General features: G+C 41.3%; 2 protein-coding genes across 13 annotated transcripts in view; one reads left to right on the top strand and one right to left on the bottom strand.

The window, feature by feature from the left end:
• The window catches only part of zranb3 (zinc finger, RAN-binding domain containing 3), a 122,536-nt gene extending 119,107 nt beyond the window's left edge, over window positions 1–3,429 (bottom strand). Inside the window, exons 1-2 of one of the 4 annotated variants that reach the window (XM_085264339.1) lie at window positions 3,148–3,429; window positions 883–1,081 (exon numbers count right to left, since the gene is read on the bottom strand). In XM_085264339.1, coding sequence (XP_085120465.1) covers window positions 883–1,028 — 146 coding nt within the window. In that variant the 5' untranslated portion in view covers window positions 1,029–1,081; window positions 3,148–3,429. Of the gene's footprint in view, window positions 1–882; window positions 1,082–2,203; window positions 2,296–2,575; window positions 2,658–3,147 lie in introns of those variants that run through there. The other 3 variants (XM_085264336.1, XM_085264337.1, XM_085264338.1) reach the window with 3 other exon arrangements.
• LOC146547709 (R3H domain-containing protein 1-like) overlaps window positions 2,901–16,312 on the top strand; it is a 52,247-nt gene continuing 38,835 nt past the window's right edge. For 2 of the 9 annotated variants that reach the window (XR_014890685.1, XM_085264340.1), the window contains exons 1-2: window positions 7,235–7,429; window positions 11,741–11,900. The gene's annotated coding sequence lies outside the window, so the exon portion shown is untranslated. Of the gene's footprint in view, window positions 3,035–7,225; window positions 7,430–7,449; window positions 7,472–11,740; window positions 11,942–16,312 lie in introns of those variants that run through there. The other 7 variants (XM_085264346.1, XM_085264348.1, XM_085264341.1 and 4 more) reach the window with 6 other exon arrangements.

Here is a 16,312-nt window from a genome sequence, read left to right as displayed (position 1 = left end):
AGATGACCTGCTCTACCGATACCTCAGTACATGTTTTTCTTTGTTCAGTTTGAAGCATATAAAAATATCCCACAAGCAACATTTTTCATTTTCTTTCGCAACATGCAGTTGAAAATAGCCGTGTGAGTCATAGAACTCATGCATATACGCTTTACTTCCTCTGCTGGTGCTCAACAGAGTTAATTGATAAAATAGGTCTGGCTGTGGAGGCGTCCAAAGACAGATCTTTAGCCAAGGGATGAAAAAAAGCACATCTACATGTCAAAATATTCTGGATAACTAATGAAATTGATGCTTATCTGTGTTGCAGCAATCCACCTAGACACAATAAATTGACCTGGCCTAGCAGGCTGGGCACTAAATAAAAACATTACAGTTTATTTTTGTGCACTGAGGAGGAGTAACTGTGCTGTCCTTTGTAACAGTGAGTCTTTTCTAAAAAGAACATTTTATGAATTTTGAAATTGTTACATAATGAAGAAAGCTGAAAGAATATCACATGAACTGACCAGGCACTAGACATAGTGTACAGTTTATGATTATAACAAAGAAAAAGAAAATCAGCTAATCGGTGTAGATTCAGTGCATTAAAATCCAAGAGAACTAGCATGTTTGATCTACTACTGTCGACCACTGTCCCCTTTAAGGTGCAGCTAGTCTCCTCCCATATGCTTACACAACACATCTGACTTGAAAACATCTTCACAGAAATCAAATCAATACTTGCAGAGGTGGAGTGTAATGTCGAAAACAGAGCGGTACTCCTCTGTTCTCTGTAGGTCTACATTCATTGACGACTATCTTTAGTAGCTATTATTGATTTGCAAGATGTAAATTTCATTTTAAAATGACTGGACTGTTGCCGGGGGTGTCACCACTCACCGTCCGCTCCTCGATAAAGCAAACTCCACTCCCTCCCTTTGGAAAGGCATCAGGCGGTGCAGGAGCTTGTGAGGAAGGCCTGACAGTTGCTCCGACCATCTTGTATCACAGCAAGAGGCCTGTAGGCCATTATCATCCATTTCCATTAGCAAGTCCTCATCAGTTTCTCAGTACTTGCTCAGTCGGCTCCAATTTGAATCTGGAGGACAAAAAAAAAATTAAAAAAAATTGTTAAACCAAAATGTACTTGGATTAGCATCTATTGCACAACATATTTAGTTTAGCACTCTGACTGCTGATTTTGTAGTAATGGTGAGTAACTTTCCCCTGCAGCCTTGGTAGCATTGACAGGAATATCATTATTAAATGCTGGATGATGAAGCACGGTGATAGTAAAAGTTGCCTATCTCAGCCACCTCCAGTCACAACACAACAACACCTCCTCTGTGTTGCCTCATCATTCGGGTCAGTCCTGGAAGTGTCTGCTGCCATATGTAATCACAGCCACCGAGACAGGCACACCAGCGACCCAACAAAACTATGACTGTGGCTAAGAAGAACTACTAAGCACAGAAAGTTGGCACTACCTGCGCTTAAGAGCAGAAGGAAGGTCTATCATTCATGTCTATTGGTATGTAGCTGGTTGGTATCACATGAAAGGAATGACCACTGTGCAACTGAGTGTGCAAATGAAAAGTGAAAAAACTTTTCATTTCATACCATGAGGGTATTTTGGGCCAAATATTCAGATTCTTTTGTGCAAATATTAAAAAAAGAAAGAAAGAATACTCTGGAAACAGGCCTGGAAGACATATCAAACAAAAAGACAAGTTAGGGGCTGAGGCCTGCCAAAGTAGCAGCCAAACACTCCATGTACCGGTGGGCAGATCCATCCAAGTACTGATAGCTTCAATGCCAATGCGGGTATCAGTATTGGATCAATAGCGCGATCGGATCGGTACTTTGTTCCCAAGTCCAGTATGTAGCCCACTGAATTGTGTTAAATAAATCATAATAATTATAATAAATTATAAATAAATCAATGAAAAAATGTGTTAACCTTTTTGTGTGTTACATGTATTTTTACAGCCTATAGCACATGTAAACAACAGAATCAATCAGAATCCTGTAGTGGTTATTAAAATGTGTTCAGAATTTGGCAAATTGAGGATGATTCAGCTCATAAATCATGACATACTGCTCCCCTACATAAGCTGCCTTTATAGGTTAAAGGTATTAGTATAGGTATCAGCAATATTGGCCAAGTATTTACTTGGTATCGTATCGGCACCAAAACGCAGCATTAGCGCACAGCACTGACCCCGTTAAAAACTTCAGCGAGTCTGTAGCATCCTTAGCTAGAGCTAGTAGAGGACACAGGAAGTTGTGATACTGCCTATAGAAATAAAAGCACCACCTAATTAGTTACATTAGTTACACTCCTCGCTGCTCTGCTGCTTCCTAGCTATTCTGTAACTAGATATTGTTATTAAGCTTTTATGTTTACCGTGTTCACATATAACCACATGCTTCTAGCACAAGCACCCATTTATTGCTATCCTGTAATGAACTCAAGAGAAATTTAGTCACATGGCAGAAGTGTTAGCAAAAAACCCCAAAACAATACAAAAAGAATTAAATAAATACATGAACGGTATTTTCGGTTGATTTATATATGTAAGGTTTCTCCTACCTAGTGATAGTGCGCAATGACGCGAAGCAATAAAACAGCAGACTGAACTAAAAGGCCAGGATGGTTTCGCGGCAAATTCAAGGTACACTCGGTTTATATCACCCGGCATCCGCTACACTTAAGTACCGGTGACTATCCCGTGTAACTTCCTAGCACTTATTTAATTAAATCGCAACTCGACTGACGGTGTGAAAAACACATATTTGTTTGGGGATGTGTGAAGGAAAATGACGAAACTGTCTGAGAAACTGCTTGTCTGATTCCTGGCACAAGTTAATTAAAACAACAACAACAACCACCACTAAACGTGACATATTTTCAACACCCTGCGTGTCGAGCGTGAGGAGCTGACGCAGTCAGCCTGCTGCTGGACGCTGCCTCTTCACTCTGCCACAAACACTAGCTACTTCACCCTCGGTGGAGACAACAGCGCCTGTTCACCGATTGTAAACCGAAGCGGTAAGGCAACGTAAGATATTTGCAGTATCCTGTCCTGCATTTACTGGTTTGCGACAAATAATGTTAAGTGGGTAGTTGTAATCATGCAACACGGACTAGTTACCAGTAAGCACCTCTCTTTGCTGGAGTGAGAACGCTCAGGTCGCCGGTGTTTGGCCGTTCTCAAGCGTTAGCAAGTCACGGTGCCAGGTAAGAGTCGTTAGCTTAGCCCCGACAGGATTCAACGCCAAATGTAGCTCCGTTTGCTCCCGTGCTCCTCGGCTAAAGCACACACCTCGTAACCAGAAACCACATCTGAACTGTAAGCAGACACACTTCAATTCGGCGTTCGTCCACAAAACCAAACAGCCGTTGTTAAATTACAGGGTATTATTCAATAACTTTTAGGCCTGCTTCGACTGTGTCTGTCCTAGTAATCTGCCGCAATGGGTGGTTGACTGACGCTGTTAACCAGTTGAATAAATTAAGCTTTAATTGAATTGTTGAACTGCTTGGCTGGATATTTCGTTGGCCGAATTTTAGTCCCAATAATTTTTTTTACCAGAGCAAAACGTTTCATTCTGTCTGGGGTTTGTAGGTTTGCCGATACAAAGGTAACATTAAATTACCAGGTTTGTAATGGAGCTCGGTGTGACAAAGTCGATGTTGCAAAACTGATTGTTTGGCTGAATCTGATTAAATCAGAGTAATCAATTAGCAGAGTAAATGCGTTTGTTTTGAATTGATTCTTCCAACCTTCCTCTGTGCTTTGACTCGTGTCTTGGTTTATAGGCTGGGAGCAGAGAAAAACAACTCCCGTTATTATTAGTGAATTACACATATGGTTGAGCGGTTTAGCTAGAGATAACCTTGGAGTCTAACAAAAAGGATCTAAAAAGGTTGATTTTGTATTCAAATAAGAGTTCATTCATGTAATTTGGTAGTGTAACTCTTGATTCAAATTCACTCAGAAGTCTGAATATGACTAATGATAATGAATGAACGCACTGAAGTAAAGCAGTTTAGTAAAGCTCTATTATTCTTGTAAGAGGACAGTACATCCTGATTTGAACTTGTAAAAGGCAACCAATCAGACATCCAATAACCCAGTTTGGTAGTTGCTTAATAAGTAAGCTATAACCATAATAATTCAGATGCACACAGTTATCGCTTCATTGACTTAAAGAGACAGAAATGGCCATAAAAGCCTCCAAGTTGCCACCAATGAGGCTGAGCGTCATGATAGTATCATTTTCATTACAGTACCAGTGGAGCCTGGTGGGCAGAGAGTGGATGCTGGTTCAGTCCCTGCGGCTGCTGTTTCCCAGAGTGGAGATGTTGTGCTGTGCAGCAACGTGCTCCATATTGTATCACATTAACATTCCCTTATGCTGAATTATTACCATAATTGATTTGGAGATCTTTCAGTTGGTTTTTGCTGTGCTAGAGCGATAAATTTAAGACGTTTTTACCGGCTTGGTGAGTGCACACATTAAGATCACCGCTCAGATTCTCTCTTATGACTGCCTGCGTTCCCCTCCGAGGCTTAAAATAAATGCTAATAATTGTTTGCCAAAACAGTTTCACCCGCCGGCTGCTCAGGCCACAGCAGCCCACTGCTCTGTTGACCATTCATTACGCAGGTTTAGGCCATATTCGGAGCTGATGACATTATCCGATATTGAGGTTGAGGTTGCCGTGTAATAGCTTTCACCAAAGATGTGGCCCCGATGACTAAATAATTCATCGCCTTCCAGGGAAGGTGGAAAAAAAAACCTCTCATTCCTATAATATTTGGCTTGAGCCATTAAATAATTCATCCCCTCGATCCATAAATTGTTTGTTCAATTGGTGACCTTTTCATGGGATTAAGAAAGCACAATAATAAATTCTTCAGAGACCTGGCATAACGAATGGTACAATTATGAGGCAGGATTGGATCGGATCGTTTGTCGCAGCCTGCTGTTGGTTGCTAAGTGACAGCAGGAACTTTTCCGCCCACTGTGTTTGCTCCTAAAAGTCTGAGTGACTGAAAGGACATAAACAATCACATTATGGCAGTCTAGACTTCGGCTGCGCATAGGACCTGTTTGTGACTTCCCGTGTCTTTGACAGCCTGTCAGTCACTTAGTGATGAAAGTGTCTCATGAAGTAGATTATATTCACCATGCAGCTATTAGCATCCCCTCTTCTTTGCATGTACAGAGGACAGACGAACTTTCTTTACTTAATAAAATAAACAAAGCAGATGGAGGAGGCCCTAATTGTTTTTCCTGTTAACCCCTCAGAAGTTATGAAAGGCAGGCTCAAAATGGAAGCTCTTAAGGGCGATTTGTAATCATGCGCACTGCGCAGCCTGAATTCTACCTTCACAACTCTTATGTTCTAGATCCAAAGATTTATGGTTTTCTACTGCATTAATTTTCTGTCTTATTTGCAACAATATTGTATTTAATTGTTAAATTTGGTATTTTCTTTGTATATTTTTATCACTATTTCACCGTTATATAACATCCCTAACTGGAATAGGTGGCACTCGCAGGGATCATTTTGTGCCAAAGAATAGTCATGTGAGGCGTGAATCGCCCCTTTTTATGTCACAGACCCTAAAGCAAAGAGCCCGGTTTAGTAAAAGAAATTTGATAACAACTGTTTGATAACCGTTATCTCTCACAGGGGTTTTCGGTTTTGTCAAGCCAGCTAACGCAAAGGAAACCTGGCTGGGCGTACTATAAACTTACTTCATAGTATACCCCTCAGGTAAAGCTAGCAAGTCACAAGTCTGCCACAATTATGTGCTGTCCTTTGAAAGCAGTTTGTGATTGGTGGGGGCAGGCGTCTTTGATGAATATGGAGTTACATTTTTGCTTAAAATGTTGCATCTCTAATATTGCCTGAATATCGGTATCCTTTTGACTGATACCAGCTACTGATATGTCACCTCTATTTTGGGCAGGTTTAAAAACACACAAAAAATTGGACAAATTGTTTGTCTAAACATTGTATCAGCTCTCAATTTCACATCACTTCATCTCTACTGTGTAACTCTCCTGTTACACTGTACAGTATCAGTTTTGCACTGGCAAAGTGATAAAAACTTGTGTGATGAGACGAAGAGCTTTTTAAACAGGTTAGTTACTAGACCTAGTTTACACAAAAATCTTTGTTTCCCCACACATAGAGTGTGAAATACATTCCAACAACAAACAATTCAAAAGAAAAAATATTGGTTATAGGCTGTATTGTCATGTTAATACATCGGTATTGGCACAGAAATTGACTTTTTATTTATTTATTTATTTTGCTTTTCTGCCAAGTAGTTTTCCCTTTTTGTCTTTGCACCGTACATCATCTATTTGCTGGTGAAATTTTTTTTAAAAAGCAATGACAAAGGTTTTCAAACACATCATTATTTTTTTTGATATGAAAATAAATCCAAAACCTAAATATATGAACTGAAAAAAAATCAGTATCTGCCCAGAACGTGACAATCAGTGAACCCCTAATTCACCAATTATGCATTTATTATGTTGTTGTTTTTAAACGAAATGTCTTATTGCAGCACATTTCCTTTCAGTTGCAGTAACAGGAGGTATTTCAGGTGTTGTCTATCTCTGAGTCAGTGGGATTAGCTGTAGCCTTGATTTTTTTTTTTTTTTTTTTTCGTGCGAAAAGCAGGGTGCCAGCTTGAATGGGAAGGTAGCCCAGTGAACAGCTCGGCCTCTCAGCGGCCAGCGCCTCCCCATCGTCTCTCCACCTGCTCTTTGAGCACCTAGCTGGCTGCAGAACCGTCGCTCCTGTCTCCTATCTTCTCCTCCTCCCCTGTTTGCCGCCTCTCTCTCCTTTCTCTTTCCTCTGAGCACCTTTCTTTGTGTTTTCTCTATCTCCCGCCCTCCTGTTTTCTCCTCTTCCTCTCTGTCTCCTTCCATCTATCCCATGTCCCTAGCTGCCCTTTTTCCTCCTCATCATCCTCCTTCCCCCGCCTCTATCCTAAAGCAGCTAATGAAGAGCCCCATTTAGCCGGTGACTTTGGTTCAGTCCGCTCTGTAGTGCCGGCCGGCCTCGGCCGCCGTGACTGGTTGTTGAGGCTCTGACATCACACAGGGGCCAGCTGTTGATTTGGCGCTGTCTCCAAGGCTGGCTGGCTTGATGGGTTGTGGCAGGTAGACTTGCGCTCTCCGCCTCTCTCTCTCTCTCTCTCTCTCTGTGTGACACCCACACCCCTCGTCCTCTCCCTTTACACTCTCCTCTCCCTGTCTTCCACCCTCACTCAGTGGAGCGAGCGTACAGGAGGCAGCTGCCGAGGAGCGAGCTGGGAGGCAACTCCAGCCTCCTCTCCAGCAAATTGTGCCTCCTGTACAATGGAAACTAAGCGGTCGCATAGCAGAAAGGATGGAGAGCAGAGCTGCCAGGCAGGTACGTCCTGCAGCACTTTGACAGTGAGCAGACACGACTTGGGTACAGTTAGTATTACTTGTTCTGTTCCTGCGCTTTTTGAACAATTTCTTCATGTACTTTTTGAGTAAGGTTGATTTTCCTCTATATATTTCCTTTTGTTCTGCTTTTTTAAAAATGTCTTCTGCATCAGCTTTCCTGCCTCTCTTCTGTCATTGCAAGGCATCCAGTCAGTAAGCAAGCGTGGGGTCTTTCTTCCTTTAGCTTGTTAAACTAAGCACAACACGAGCCGCGCTGTGCCGTCAGCGGCGTGTTACTCGCTGAAGCTCGAGCTCGAGCATTTCCAAATCTCCTGGCTGGTTTGCTCAGCTCTGCTTCTGCTTTTCATTACGAGGATAATTAACAGAGATCAGCCAATAAGAGGCTTCGCTCCGCACTGTTTTTTTTTTTTTTGTTTTTTTTTTTGTTTTTTAGCCAACCGTCGTCCTCTTGTTTCCCTCGTTTCCTCCTTGTTTGTTCTGCAGGTGTTCTCTTACAAATTGACTTTTAATGACTCTCACAGACTTGTGATACTGCTCCATAGATTAAAACTGCCAGGCTTGCATGTTAGTTTTCTTTGTTTACTGTTTCTAGTACTAATTGCTTAGATTGATATTCCCTGGAAGCTCTCCTATGGGATAGGTAATGGATTACCTCCATGCTCCACTGTGGATTTAATTTATTAATGCTGGCTGGCTGCACCTCTGCTGTGCCGCGCTGCCTTTTGCGACCTGGAGGCAGAGCGAGCAGCGCAATTAGTGTCTCATTTGTGCCTGTTTATTTATTTATTTCTGTTAATTCACTCTCGGCTATTACGAGCACTTCCTTAAACTGACACAGCCTCAGTCGTCGCAAAATCAAGGCGAGCAGTGTTATGAAAGTGATATAATTTCATCGGTTTTCCCCTGATCGTTCTGCGGTCCAATTATATAGCTCCCCTGTCAGTGCTTCTCTTTGCTTTGCAATTAGCAGAAATGTGTAGAAAATGGGAGATTAGTTACTCAGTTAAGCAAAACAGCAAAATCAATTTTATTGTAGCTCCATGAATGTGAGCCAGCATTAGTAGCCTAATTAACTGTTTATTTGATGCCTGGTTTTATTAGACAGGGTGCATGTCATGCTTTAAATGTTTTTTGTGTGTGTTTAAGTTGGCACAACAAAGGGAAATTTTGGCATCCCCCTGCAAAGTGGGAAGAAATCAGCTAAACATAGGTGGTCATTTTTATTTGGACAGCGAGCAGGTGACGGCGCGGTATCTTTGTAACTGTCTGAATAGAGCTCTGGTTACTGTTTTACATCTCTGTTGTTGTTTTTTTTCTGTGTGTGCAATATTTGCAAAAGCTCTTCAGCAGTGATTAACTTATTTTTCAATGCGGCAGAATGCCTGAAGACGCTACTTGCTCCTTTCCTTCTTTTTTAAAAAAATGTTTAAAAAAATTAAATAAAATAAATTATTGTTTTTGAAATGCTGAGAAATCACTGGCAGATTTTCTTTGAAGCTTCTGAAGGTGATAGCTCGCTGTGTTCTGCCCCTTCTTCCTCCCCCGTTCTCTACCGAGAATAGAGCCGGGGGATAGAGTAGCAGATAGAGGGAGGGAATGAGGGTCCTTCACCTTCAGTTGAGGTGGTTTATAGGCGAGACAAGAGCCCTGATCCACAGAGTGCAGAACAGAGCACAGCGGAGGTGTGGAAAGGAAAGGTCAGCCTTTGCAAAAAAACAGAGAGGCTGCGAGGTGTGTGTGTGTGTGTGTGTGTGTGTGTGTGTGTGTGTGTGTGTGTGTGTGTGTGTGTGTGTGTGTGTGTGTATAAAGGCATAAATAAAATAAGTAGACTGGAGTGCGTTGCTCTCCATCACCAGCAGGCTCTCATACGCTTCACAGTGATTGAGAAATTTCTCATTAGCTCGCCATCGAGCATAATTGTCGCCGAGAGGAGCCCATCAAGATCCCGGTGTGTGATTAACTCGGCTCAGTTGATGGCCATCCGCATGACCCTGCTGTGGGTCCCTCAAGAGTTAATTTGCTACAAGAACACAGAGAATGTTTGCATGTGCGGATATGTGGCTCATGATTAATGTAATGCATTCCTCAATTTGTGCTGTGAACAAGTGGGTATATTTGGGGTGCGTGTGCGTGCGCACGCATGTGCACACGGTCGCCGATATGCCGTCAAATGGCGCGATTAAGGTGGTGCGAAGGGGTGATGTGACACTGAACGATACCTCGGGCAGCCTCTTTAAGGTTGCTGTGCTCTGCGGTGACTGTAATGCCAATGAACCACTCCCTGTCAGCTCCAGCACAATACTGGAGGACACACAGGCAGGCGGAGGAGCTCGACGTGTGTGTGTGTGTGTGTGTGTGTGTGTTGTGTGTTGTGTGTTGTGCGTTGTGCTAGGGCGTATTATAAGCTGTTGAGCACCTATCAAATGGGGATGTTCCCTTGTCTGTGTCTGTCAAAACATCTTTTGGGTGTGCATTGTTTGCACCAGCATACGGTGTTTACTGCACACACACAGAGGCTCAGTGTGAAGTCCTGAAGCCTGCCGGCTAATCCACGTCTGCGCCGTTCACTCAGCAGCTCTGGTCATAAAGCCTGGAGCGCCCACGGCCAGACTCATCTGCACTGCTGTCAGAGCAACTTTTACACTGTGTGTGTGTGTGTGTGTGATAGCTGCAGGAGCAGGCTCCCTTTTTTAAAAAAAATTTTTTTATTCCAGATATTTGGCTGCCACTATCTGCAATGGTTCCAATCAGCACCACTTCTGCTTTGAACTAGGGGGCAAAATCTCGAGCCGCGACACCAAGATGATACTCCCGTCACACACGGACAGGCGTGTAAAAAGTGCAGAGCGCATTTAGAAAGAGATAAAAGCAGGGAGGGGAGGGGGGATACGCGCAGCTCAGAACAAGAAGGAAAGATGATTCAGGTGATTGTGGGTGCAGAGGTGATTCTGGCTACATGACTACAAAATTAAGACTCTCCGAATGGAACAATGTGGAATGCAGTGGAAATGACACTAAGCAATTCATATTTAAGTCAGTGTGCGGAAATATTCTAGGCAGCGTAGGTGGCTCCGTGGTGCAGTTTCGGAGAAAAGCAACACCCATCATCTCAGTCTGTGCGTCTGGCTCCAGGCAGAGATGTCATGAGATGGAAGAATAGAAATTGAGCTGAGATTGCACTCGGCCTCTTATTTTCTTTTTTGGCTGGCACAGAGAGAGCCACACCTTGGCACCGTTAGGTACCAGAGTCAGCGTGGCATCTCGCCCACCTACTTAGCAACAGATTAGAGGAGTTGGGAGAGGCCAAGAGCAATGTGACGGATATGTGGAAGAGGCCTCGGAGTGGGTCAGCTGTAGGAGAATGTCCAGCATGTGGTCTGAGGATGCGATTAATCATTTAGCAGTTTGATGGGAAATAAATGGGCAACGGCTCTTTTCTTGCAAAGTGATTTTATGGTCTTATCAGCCAACTGACCCCCCCAAAAAATGAAAACGCAGAACCTTGAACTTTAAGAAATATGGCTGCTTTTCTGACATTTTGCTGACATTTTAAACACCAAATAATCAACCAAATATAACTAGAATATTGATTTGAAATGTAAATGGTAATTGGCGTCAAGTGTAACCTGATGTTTAGCAACTTCATTTAGCAGTTGTACCTGCAAAGTGAGCCGATAAGGTCATATTTTCACAATATAAAAGAGGAACGTAGCGAATAGGGCAGCAGTGTGCATGGAAAAACACTGATTCGGTAATACAGCTGGAATTCTCAATTTCTCTTCTCCGGTATTGTGTCGATATTTCACAGCTGTGTTGTTGTTGTTTTCAGATGTCTGCCCAGCCGGGTTCACCCTGTGGTTCAGCTAGAAAGGAATTTGCTGGAAAATAGAGATTGTACATTAGACGATTTGAAATTTATGTGGCACCAAATGGCAGAGGATTTCTGAGCTGAGAAATGCTATCTTCCCCTGCTGCTCTCTGAATTCCTAATGCTTGGTTTTTACGAGGTTGGCAGGGATGCCTTCTCTTGTTGCCTCTACCGCACTCCCAGTCGCTGTGCTCATCCATTATTTATGGGGCACACGCACGCATAGGCCCAGAAATACACACTCGCCACACTTCTACTGTTTTGTTTTTGTTTTTTTTCTTCCATGGAACACAATATATTCCAGAGTTGCTGACATCCTGACTGCTGTCAGTCCACATGACCTCAGTGACAGCGTTGCTCCTAACCTCCGACCTCGCTCGCTCTAATGCCACAGCACTAACCCCGTCCCTCTCTCGGTTGCAGGTCTGCAGGGGTCATGAGGGTGTCAGAGGCCCCGCTCACTGTTCAGAGCAGCTGAAGCAGACATGGGCAAAGAAGTCTCGGATGGCATCGGTAGGCTCAGCCTCATCGACTTCACCAGCCACATCCTCCTTTGCCACAACCACCACTGGCTACGCAAGAAGTACGTTTTTGTTTTTTGTTTTTTACTATGCAACCTGAATAGTAAGTAAATTTTCGTAAAATTTGCTCGATACAATGTTTCCACGCATTCGCTGTCACGTGACACTACTGTCCAATCAGAAAGCATAACAAGATGTCGTAACTAAAATAGTCAGGAACACAGAAAGTTTGCGTGTTTCATATATTTGTTTTAGGAATGTGTGCAGTCGTCATCACTCCAAATGTACTTATATAATTGTCTTGACTCTTTTCCACATTTTTTTTTATTATTATAAAAACTTAAATCAAATCCAATGAGTTTCTTTTATGGTACTTCCTGCACACAAATTTAAAAAATCTATAGTGGGATGAAATACACTTAACTTGGGCAGCATGGACAATGTTACTATCTTAGTAAATATCTCACTATCATTTCTGATATTATGAATGAAAATGAACATTGACACGGTAGTTTGGTGGAATTTCATGGGGAATAATAAACCACAAGATCAATGAACTGTCACTCGGTGAGAATAAAGTCCTGGAGTATTTCATCATGTCACGCTGACAGAGTACATATATGGATGTTGTTACATATTCTATAGCTATGCTGTAGTTATAAAAACAGCCTGTGTGTTCATATATATATCCAGGTTTAATAGAGTGTGTATTTCACTGACAGGTTTAGCATAGAAATGTAAATTTTTAACACTGCACAGAACTATAGTGCTACAGTCTGTCATATGATCAATAATCATTCATTACTTACCTGTGTATTTACCTCTTATTATGACCCAATCAATCTGTTATACCCTGACCTTATCCCCTTTTCACCAAAACGTATATTAAATCTATTTTAAGTGATTCTGTACTTAAGTCTTTTTAAAATCAGTGTTATTGATTTTTAGCCAGAAAAACTTTTGACAAATAAGACATTTCAAATTTACACTCCTCTGAGGAAGGTAAAGTACAACAGATGTTCTAATGATGCTCCAATCGATCAGCTGCAAACCCAAATCATTTCCATTCATGTGTGCAATCTGTGCAGATGAACTAAGTGTCCTGCTTCTGATTTGTAACTATGCATCACAGTGTAGCAGTATGTTGTGCCAACATGCAAATCAACTTAAACATGTTCAGTTTATTATTGACTTATTTCAAGACATTTTTTCATTGCTCTCCCAGTGTCCATCTAAATTCAATGACTTCCAAAGCCTTCTGCTTTTGTGTTGATGCAGTTAGTTAAACTTACAATCTTTAACACTTACTAGATCAAATACTGAGATCTGATCTCATCAACTCTGTTAAGGTTGTTTAAAGTACCCAAAGAAGCTTGAAGCTCGCTGCCAACTGGTGTTTTGGAGCTGTAACTACAGAGCAATGCAGACATGAATAGCATAGCATTAGATGGTAGGGGTGGGGGGAATAATCAATACTGTGTAGTATCGTGATATTTTGTTTGCTAATAATGTATCGATACAGGGACAGCAGAAATCGATATTTTGTTACAAAAAAGGTTTTTGTGCTCTGACTTCAGAGCATGTTGATCCTTTTTCTGAGCAAGAATCCTGACATTCCTTCACTGTCCAAATGTGTTTAACTTTTTTTATGGCAGCAATAAACATGACAGTTTACTTATTTTAATTTAAGACATGTTTTATTTTAATTAAGTTTAAAACTTTTTTATTTAATGTAAAATTATATTTTGTTTTAATTTATTTTCAAATTCTTCAGTTGCTTAACGAGCTGCATAGTTTTCATAAATTTCATAGTTCAGAATAGCTATAATTGTACCAGATGGTTGCATTCAGTTAAGTTGGACTAGACTGTAATACAAGCCGTTTAGTTTGTCAACAATAAAACTGACTGAAATGAGAGAAAGACTCTGAGTGTGAGACTTTGATATTAGATTAAATGAATATTGATAAAGTTTACCTTTATGTACAGAATCTGAATATCGCAAAATATTTAAAAAAATTGCAATAATATCGTATCGTGGGATGTATGGTGATTCCCACCTCTATTAGGTGGACATGTGCTGCAGTTCATTTGGGGTTGGGTTTTAACCTCCCAATCTGCTGCGGATTTCTTCTTCTTTTTAAAGTTTTCCGTTGCACAGTAGAAAAAATGGTCTTCTGTGCTGCCAGTTCTGGCTCTTCGAATGAATATACGAATCAGCCAAAGTGAAAACTGAACTCAACGTCAGGACTGGCATGTTACAAATGTATACCTCTGGAAATCTTTAAAACCCTGACACAGATAAAAGACATCAGATTATATGCCCAAGTTGTTGTTTTTCTTTCTTTTATGCTCAGTTTGAATTTGATAGTAATAGTGCACATAGCATTTACAACTTGTAGTCCTTTGTATGTAAAACTAGGGTTGTTAAAAAAACCCTTTGGGGGAAAAAAAACAACTATCAGATTAGATGCTCATTCACGTTAACACACATTAACATTATCCATTTAACAATTAATAATTACCTAATAGCCTAATAGCCACATTAGCCTTTTGCCAGTGATCATTTCGCAAATGGCTTGTGGCTAATAATAAAAACGAAGCGTAAATATTGGTGCTACGCAGCTAACGTTGTCAGCTCTGCCGGTCTGTAATGTTGTAATAGATGGTGTTAATTTAACAGGGTAAAACACAATTTTTGGGCTAAAGTGTCAAGTATCGAGTAGTTTCCTGGGTAACTGTATAGAGTTTCGAGCATCGTTGAAGAATACATAATACATGAAAACTTTGCCAAATTAATTAAAATTTGTATTTTTTCTTTTTAAAAACAGTCCTTTATTTTTTAAACGATGTTTGTTTGTATTGAAATACACATATTTTAAAAAAATGTTGATGTCTGTTTTCGCTCCAACTCATAAAGAGACCAATTTGCTACTCCCTGAATTCTTTAATGTAACACTAAGGACCAAATGATGATCTGTATTACTTATGCAGTCTAAGCATGGGGGATTCTAAACAGGCACACTGTGCAATTACCTCAGCCGTGAGAGACGAGACGGTGAAATTCAAATGCATCAAAGTCTGAAGCCAAATTTAGTCTAACACTCCAGTCCCATGATAAAATGTGTTTGGAAGAATGAGTGATTCGGTGAGGGACAAAATGGCTATCCATCACAAGCCCAGCGCTCGAAAATATCTGTCCAATATTGCAAATCTTCAACAGAGCGACTCAAGAGACTTCACTCATCAAAATGTCAGCAACAGACGCTAAATATTCAAAGCCATGTGCAGGACTCTGGAGTATTAAGCTGTTTTCCTTCAGAATGTGAAAATAATGTAAAGCAGCAGCCGGCATTGCTTTTGTCAAACCTCTGACAGGTCATAGAAATTCAAAATCTGATTCTCCAGTGCCCGGCTAGATTTTTAGCAAAACTCTTAGCCATGCAAACCACTGGGTGAGCGGTACATCCGCCTGAGCTGTGGACCGCTGTAAAAGTCAATTACTTTGACACGGAGGAATTGGATGCCACGTTTTTAAAGAGAGCAGCTCCCTCTTGCTGCCTCAGCTCTTTTGGGATGGATATAAACAATCAAGTCTCAGGCAGCCGCTTTGCTGCTCAGTGATCAGATAGGAAAATTGCTCTGATCACTGCGGGCAAATAGGTTGAACACACACGCAGCCAGTCACGTACACACCCAAGCACAGAGTAAGTGCTGTGATGTGTGCTTCCAGTTTTTGATGTGCAATGTGAATTTGATGAGCCCATTTCTAATTAACCTATTAATCATAGCTCTCATGTACCAGATGTCTACCCTCCCTTCTTGTGAGTCTGTGTATGTTACACACTGCATGGGACCAAGCTGTACAATTAAGGCATATCACCATGAATGAACTCGCACCATGACTTAAAACACGGGGAGGTCGTGGTATTACACAGATGCGTCCTGCAGTGGGCCATAGGTCCAAGGCAACTTATGTTCTGGGATCAGCAACCACGAAGAGGCATTTTATTTTGAAAGGCCTACTTTTTACTCTACGCCACATTAGACTGTAAACACGTGCTCTGCGTTAACAACACACCTACCAACTTTTGCAGCTGTTATCATGATGGGAGTGTTCCTGCTTTGGGCATAACTACAAACAAAGATTTAATTACAGCATTCTTCTTTGGAACATAATATAATACAAAAATCCGTGAGTAAAATCCTTTTATAAAATATAATATAAAATGTAAATCACACCGTATTATGTTTAATTCTAAAAAAACATCCTCATGTGGGAACTAGAAAGTGTGTTTGCTGATATTCTAAAGCAGCCCCCTTCAAACTGAAACAAACACTATAATATTAATGTGTTTTCTTACAGCACTAAGCTGTGCGCCTGCTGCATCTCGTCCACTCATGCCTATTGTCTCGGGCTGAACAGCTGCAGAGCTGCGAGACAGCGCAAAGAAAAAGTAATGACTGATGACCACA

This window comes from Mchenga conophoros, linkage group LG23 (assembly GCF_057382185.1).
Source record: "Mchenga conophoros isolate Kocher_MC1m ecotype Shallow Benthic linkage group LG23, M_conophoros_male_GT1.1, whole genome shotgun sequence".
NCBI classification, from domain to species: Eukaryota; Metazoa; Chordata; class Actinopteri; order Cichliformes; family Cichlidae; genus Mchenga; species Mchenga conophoros.
This window is presented reverse-complemented; position numbering and strand designations above follow the sequence as displayed.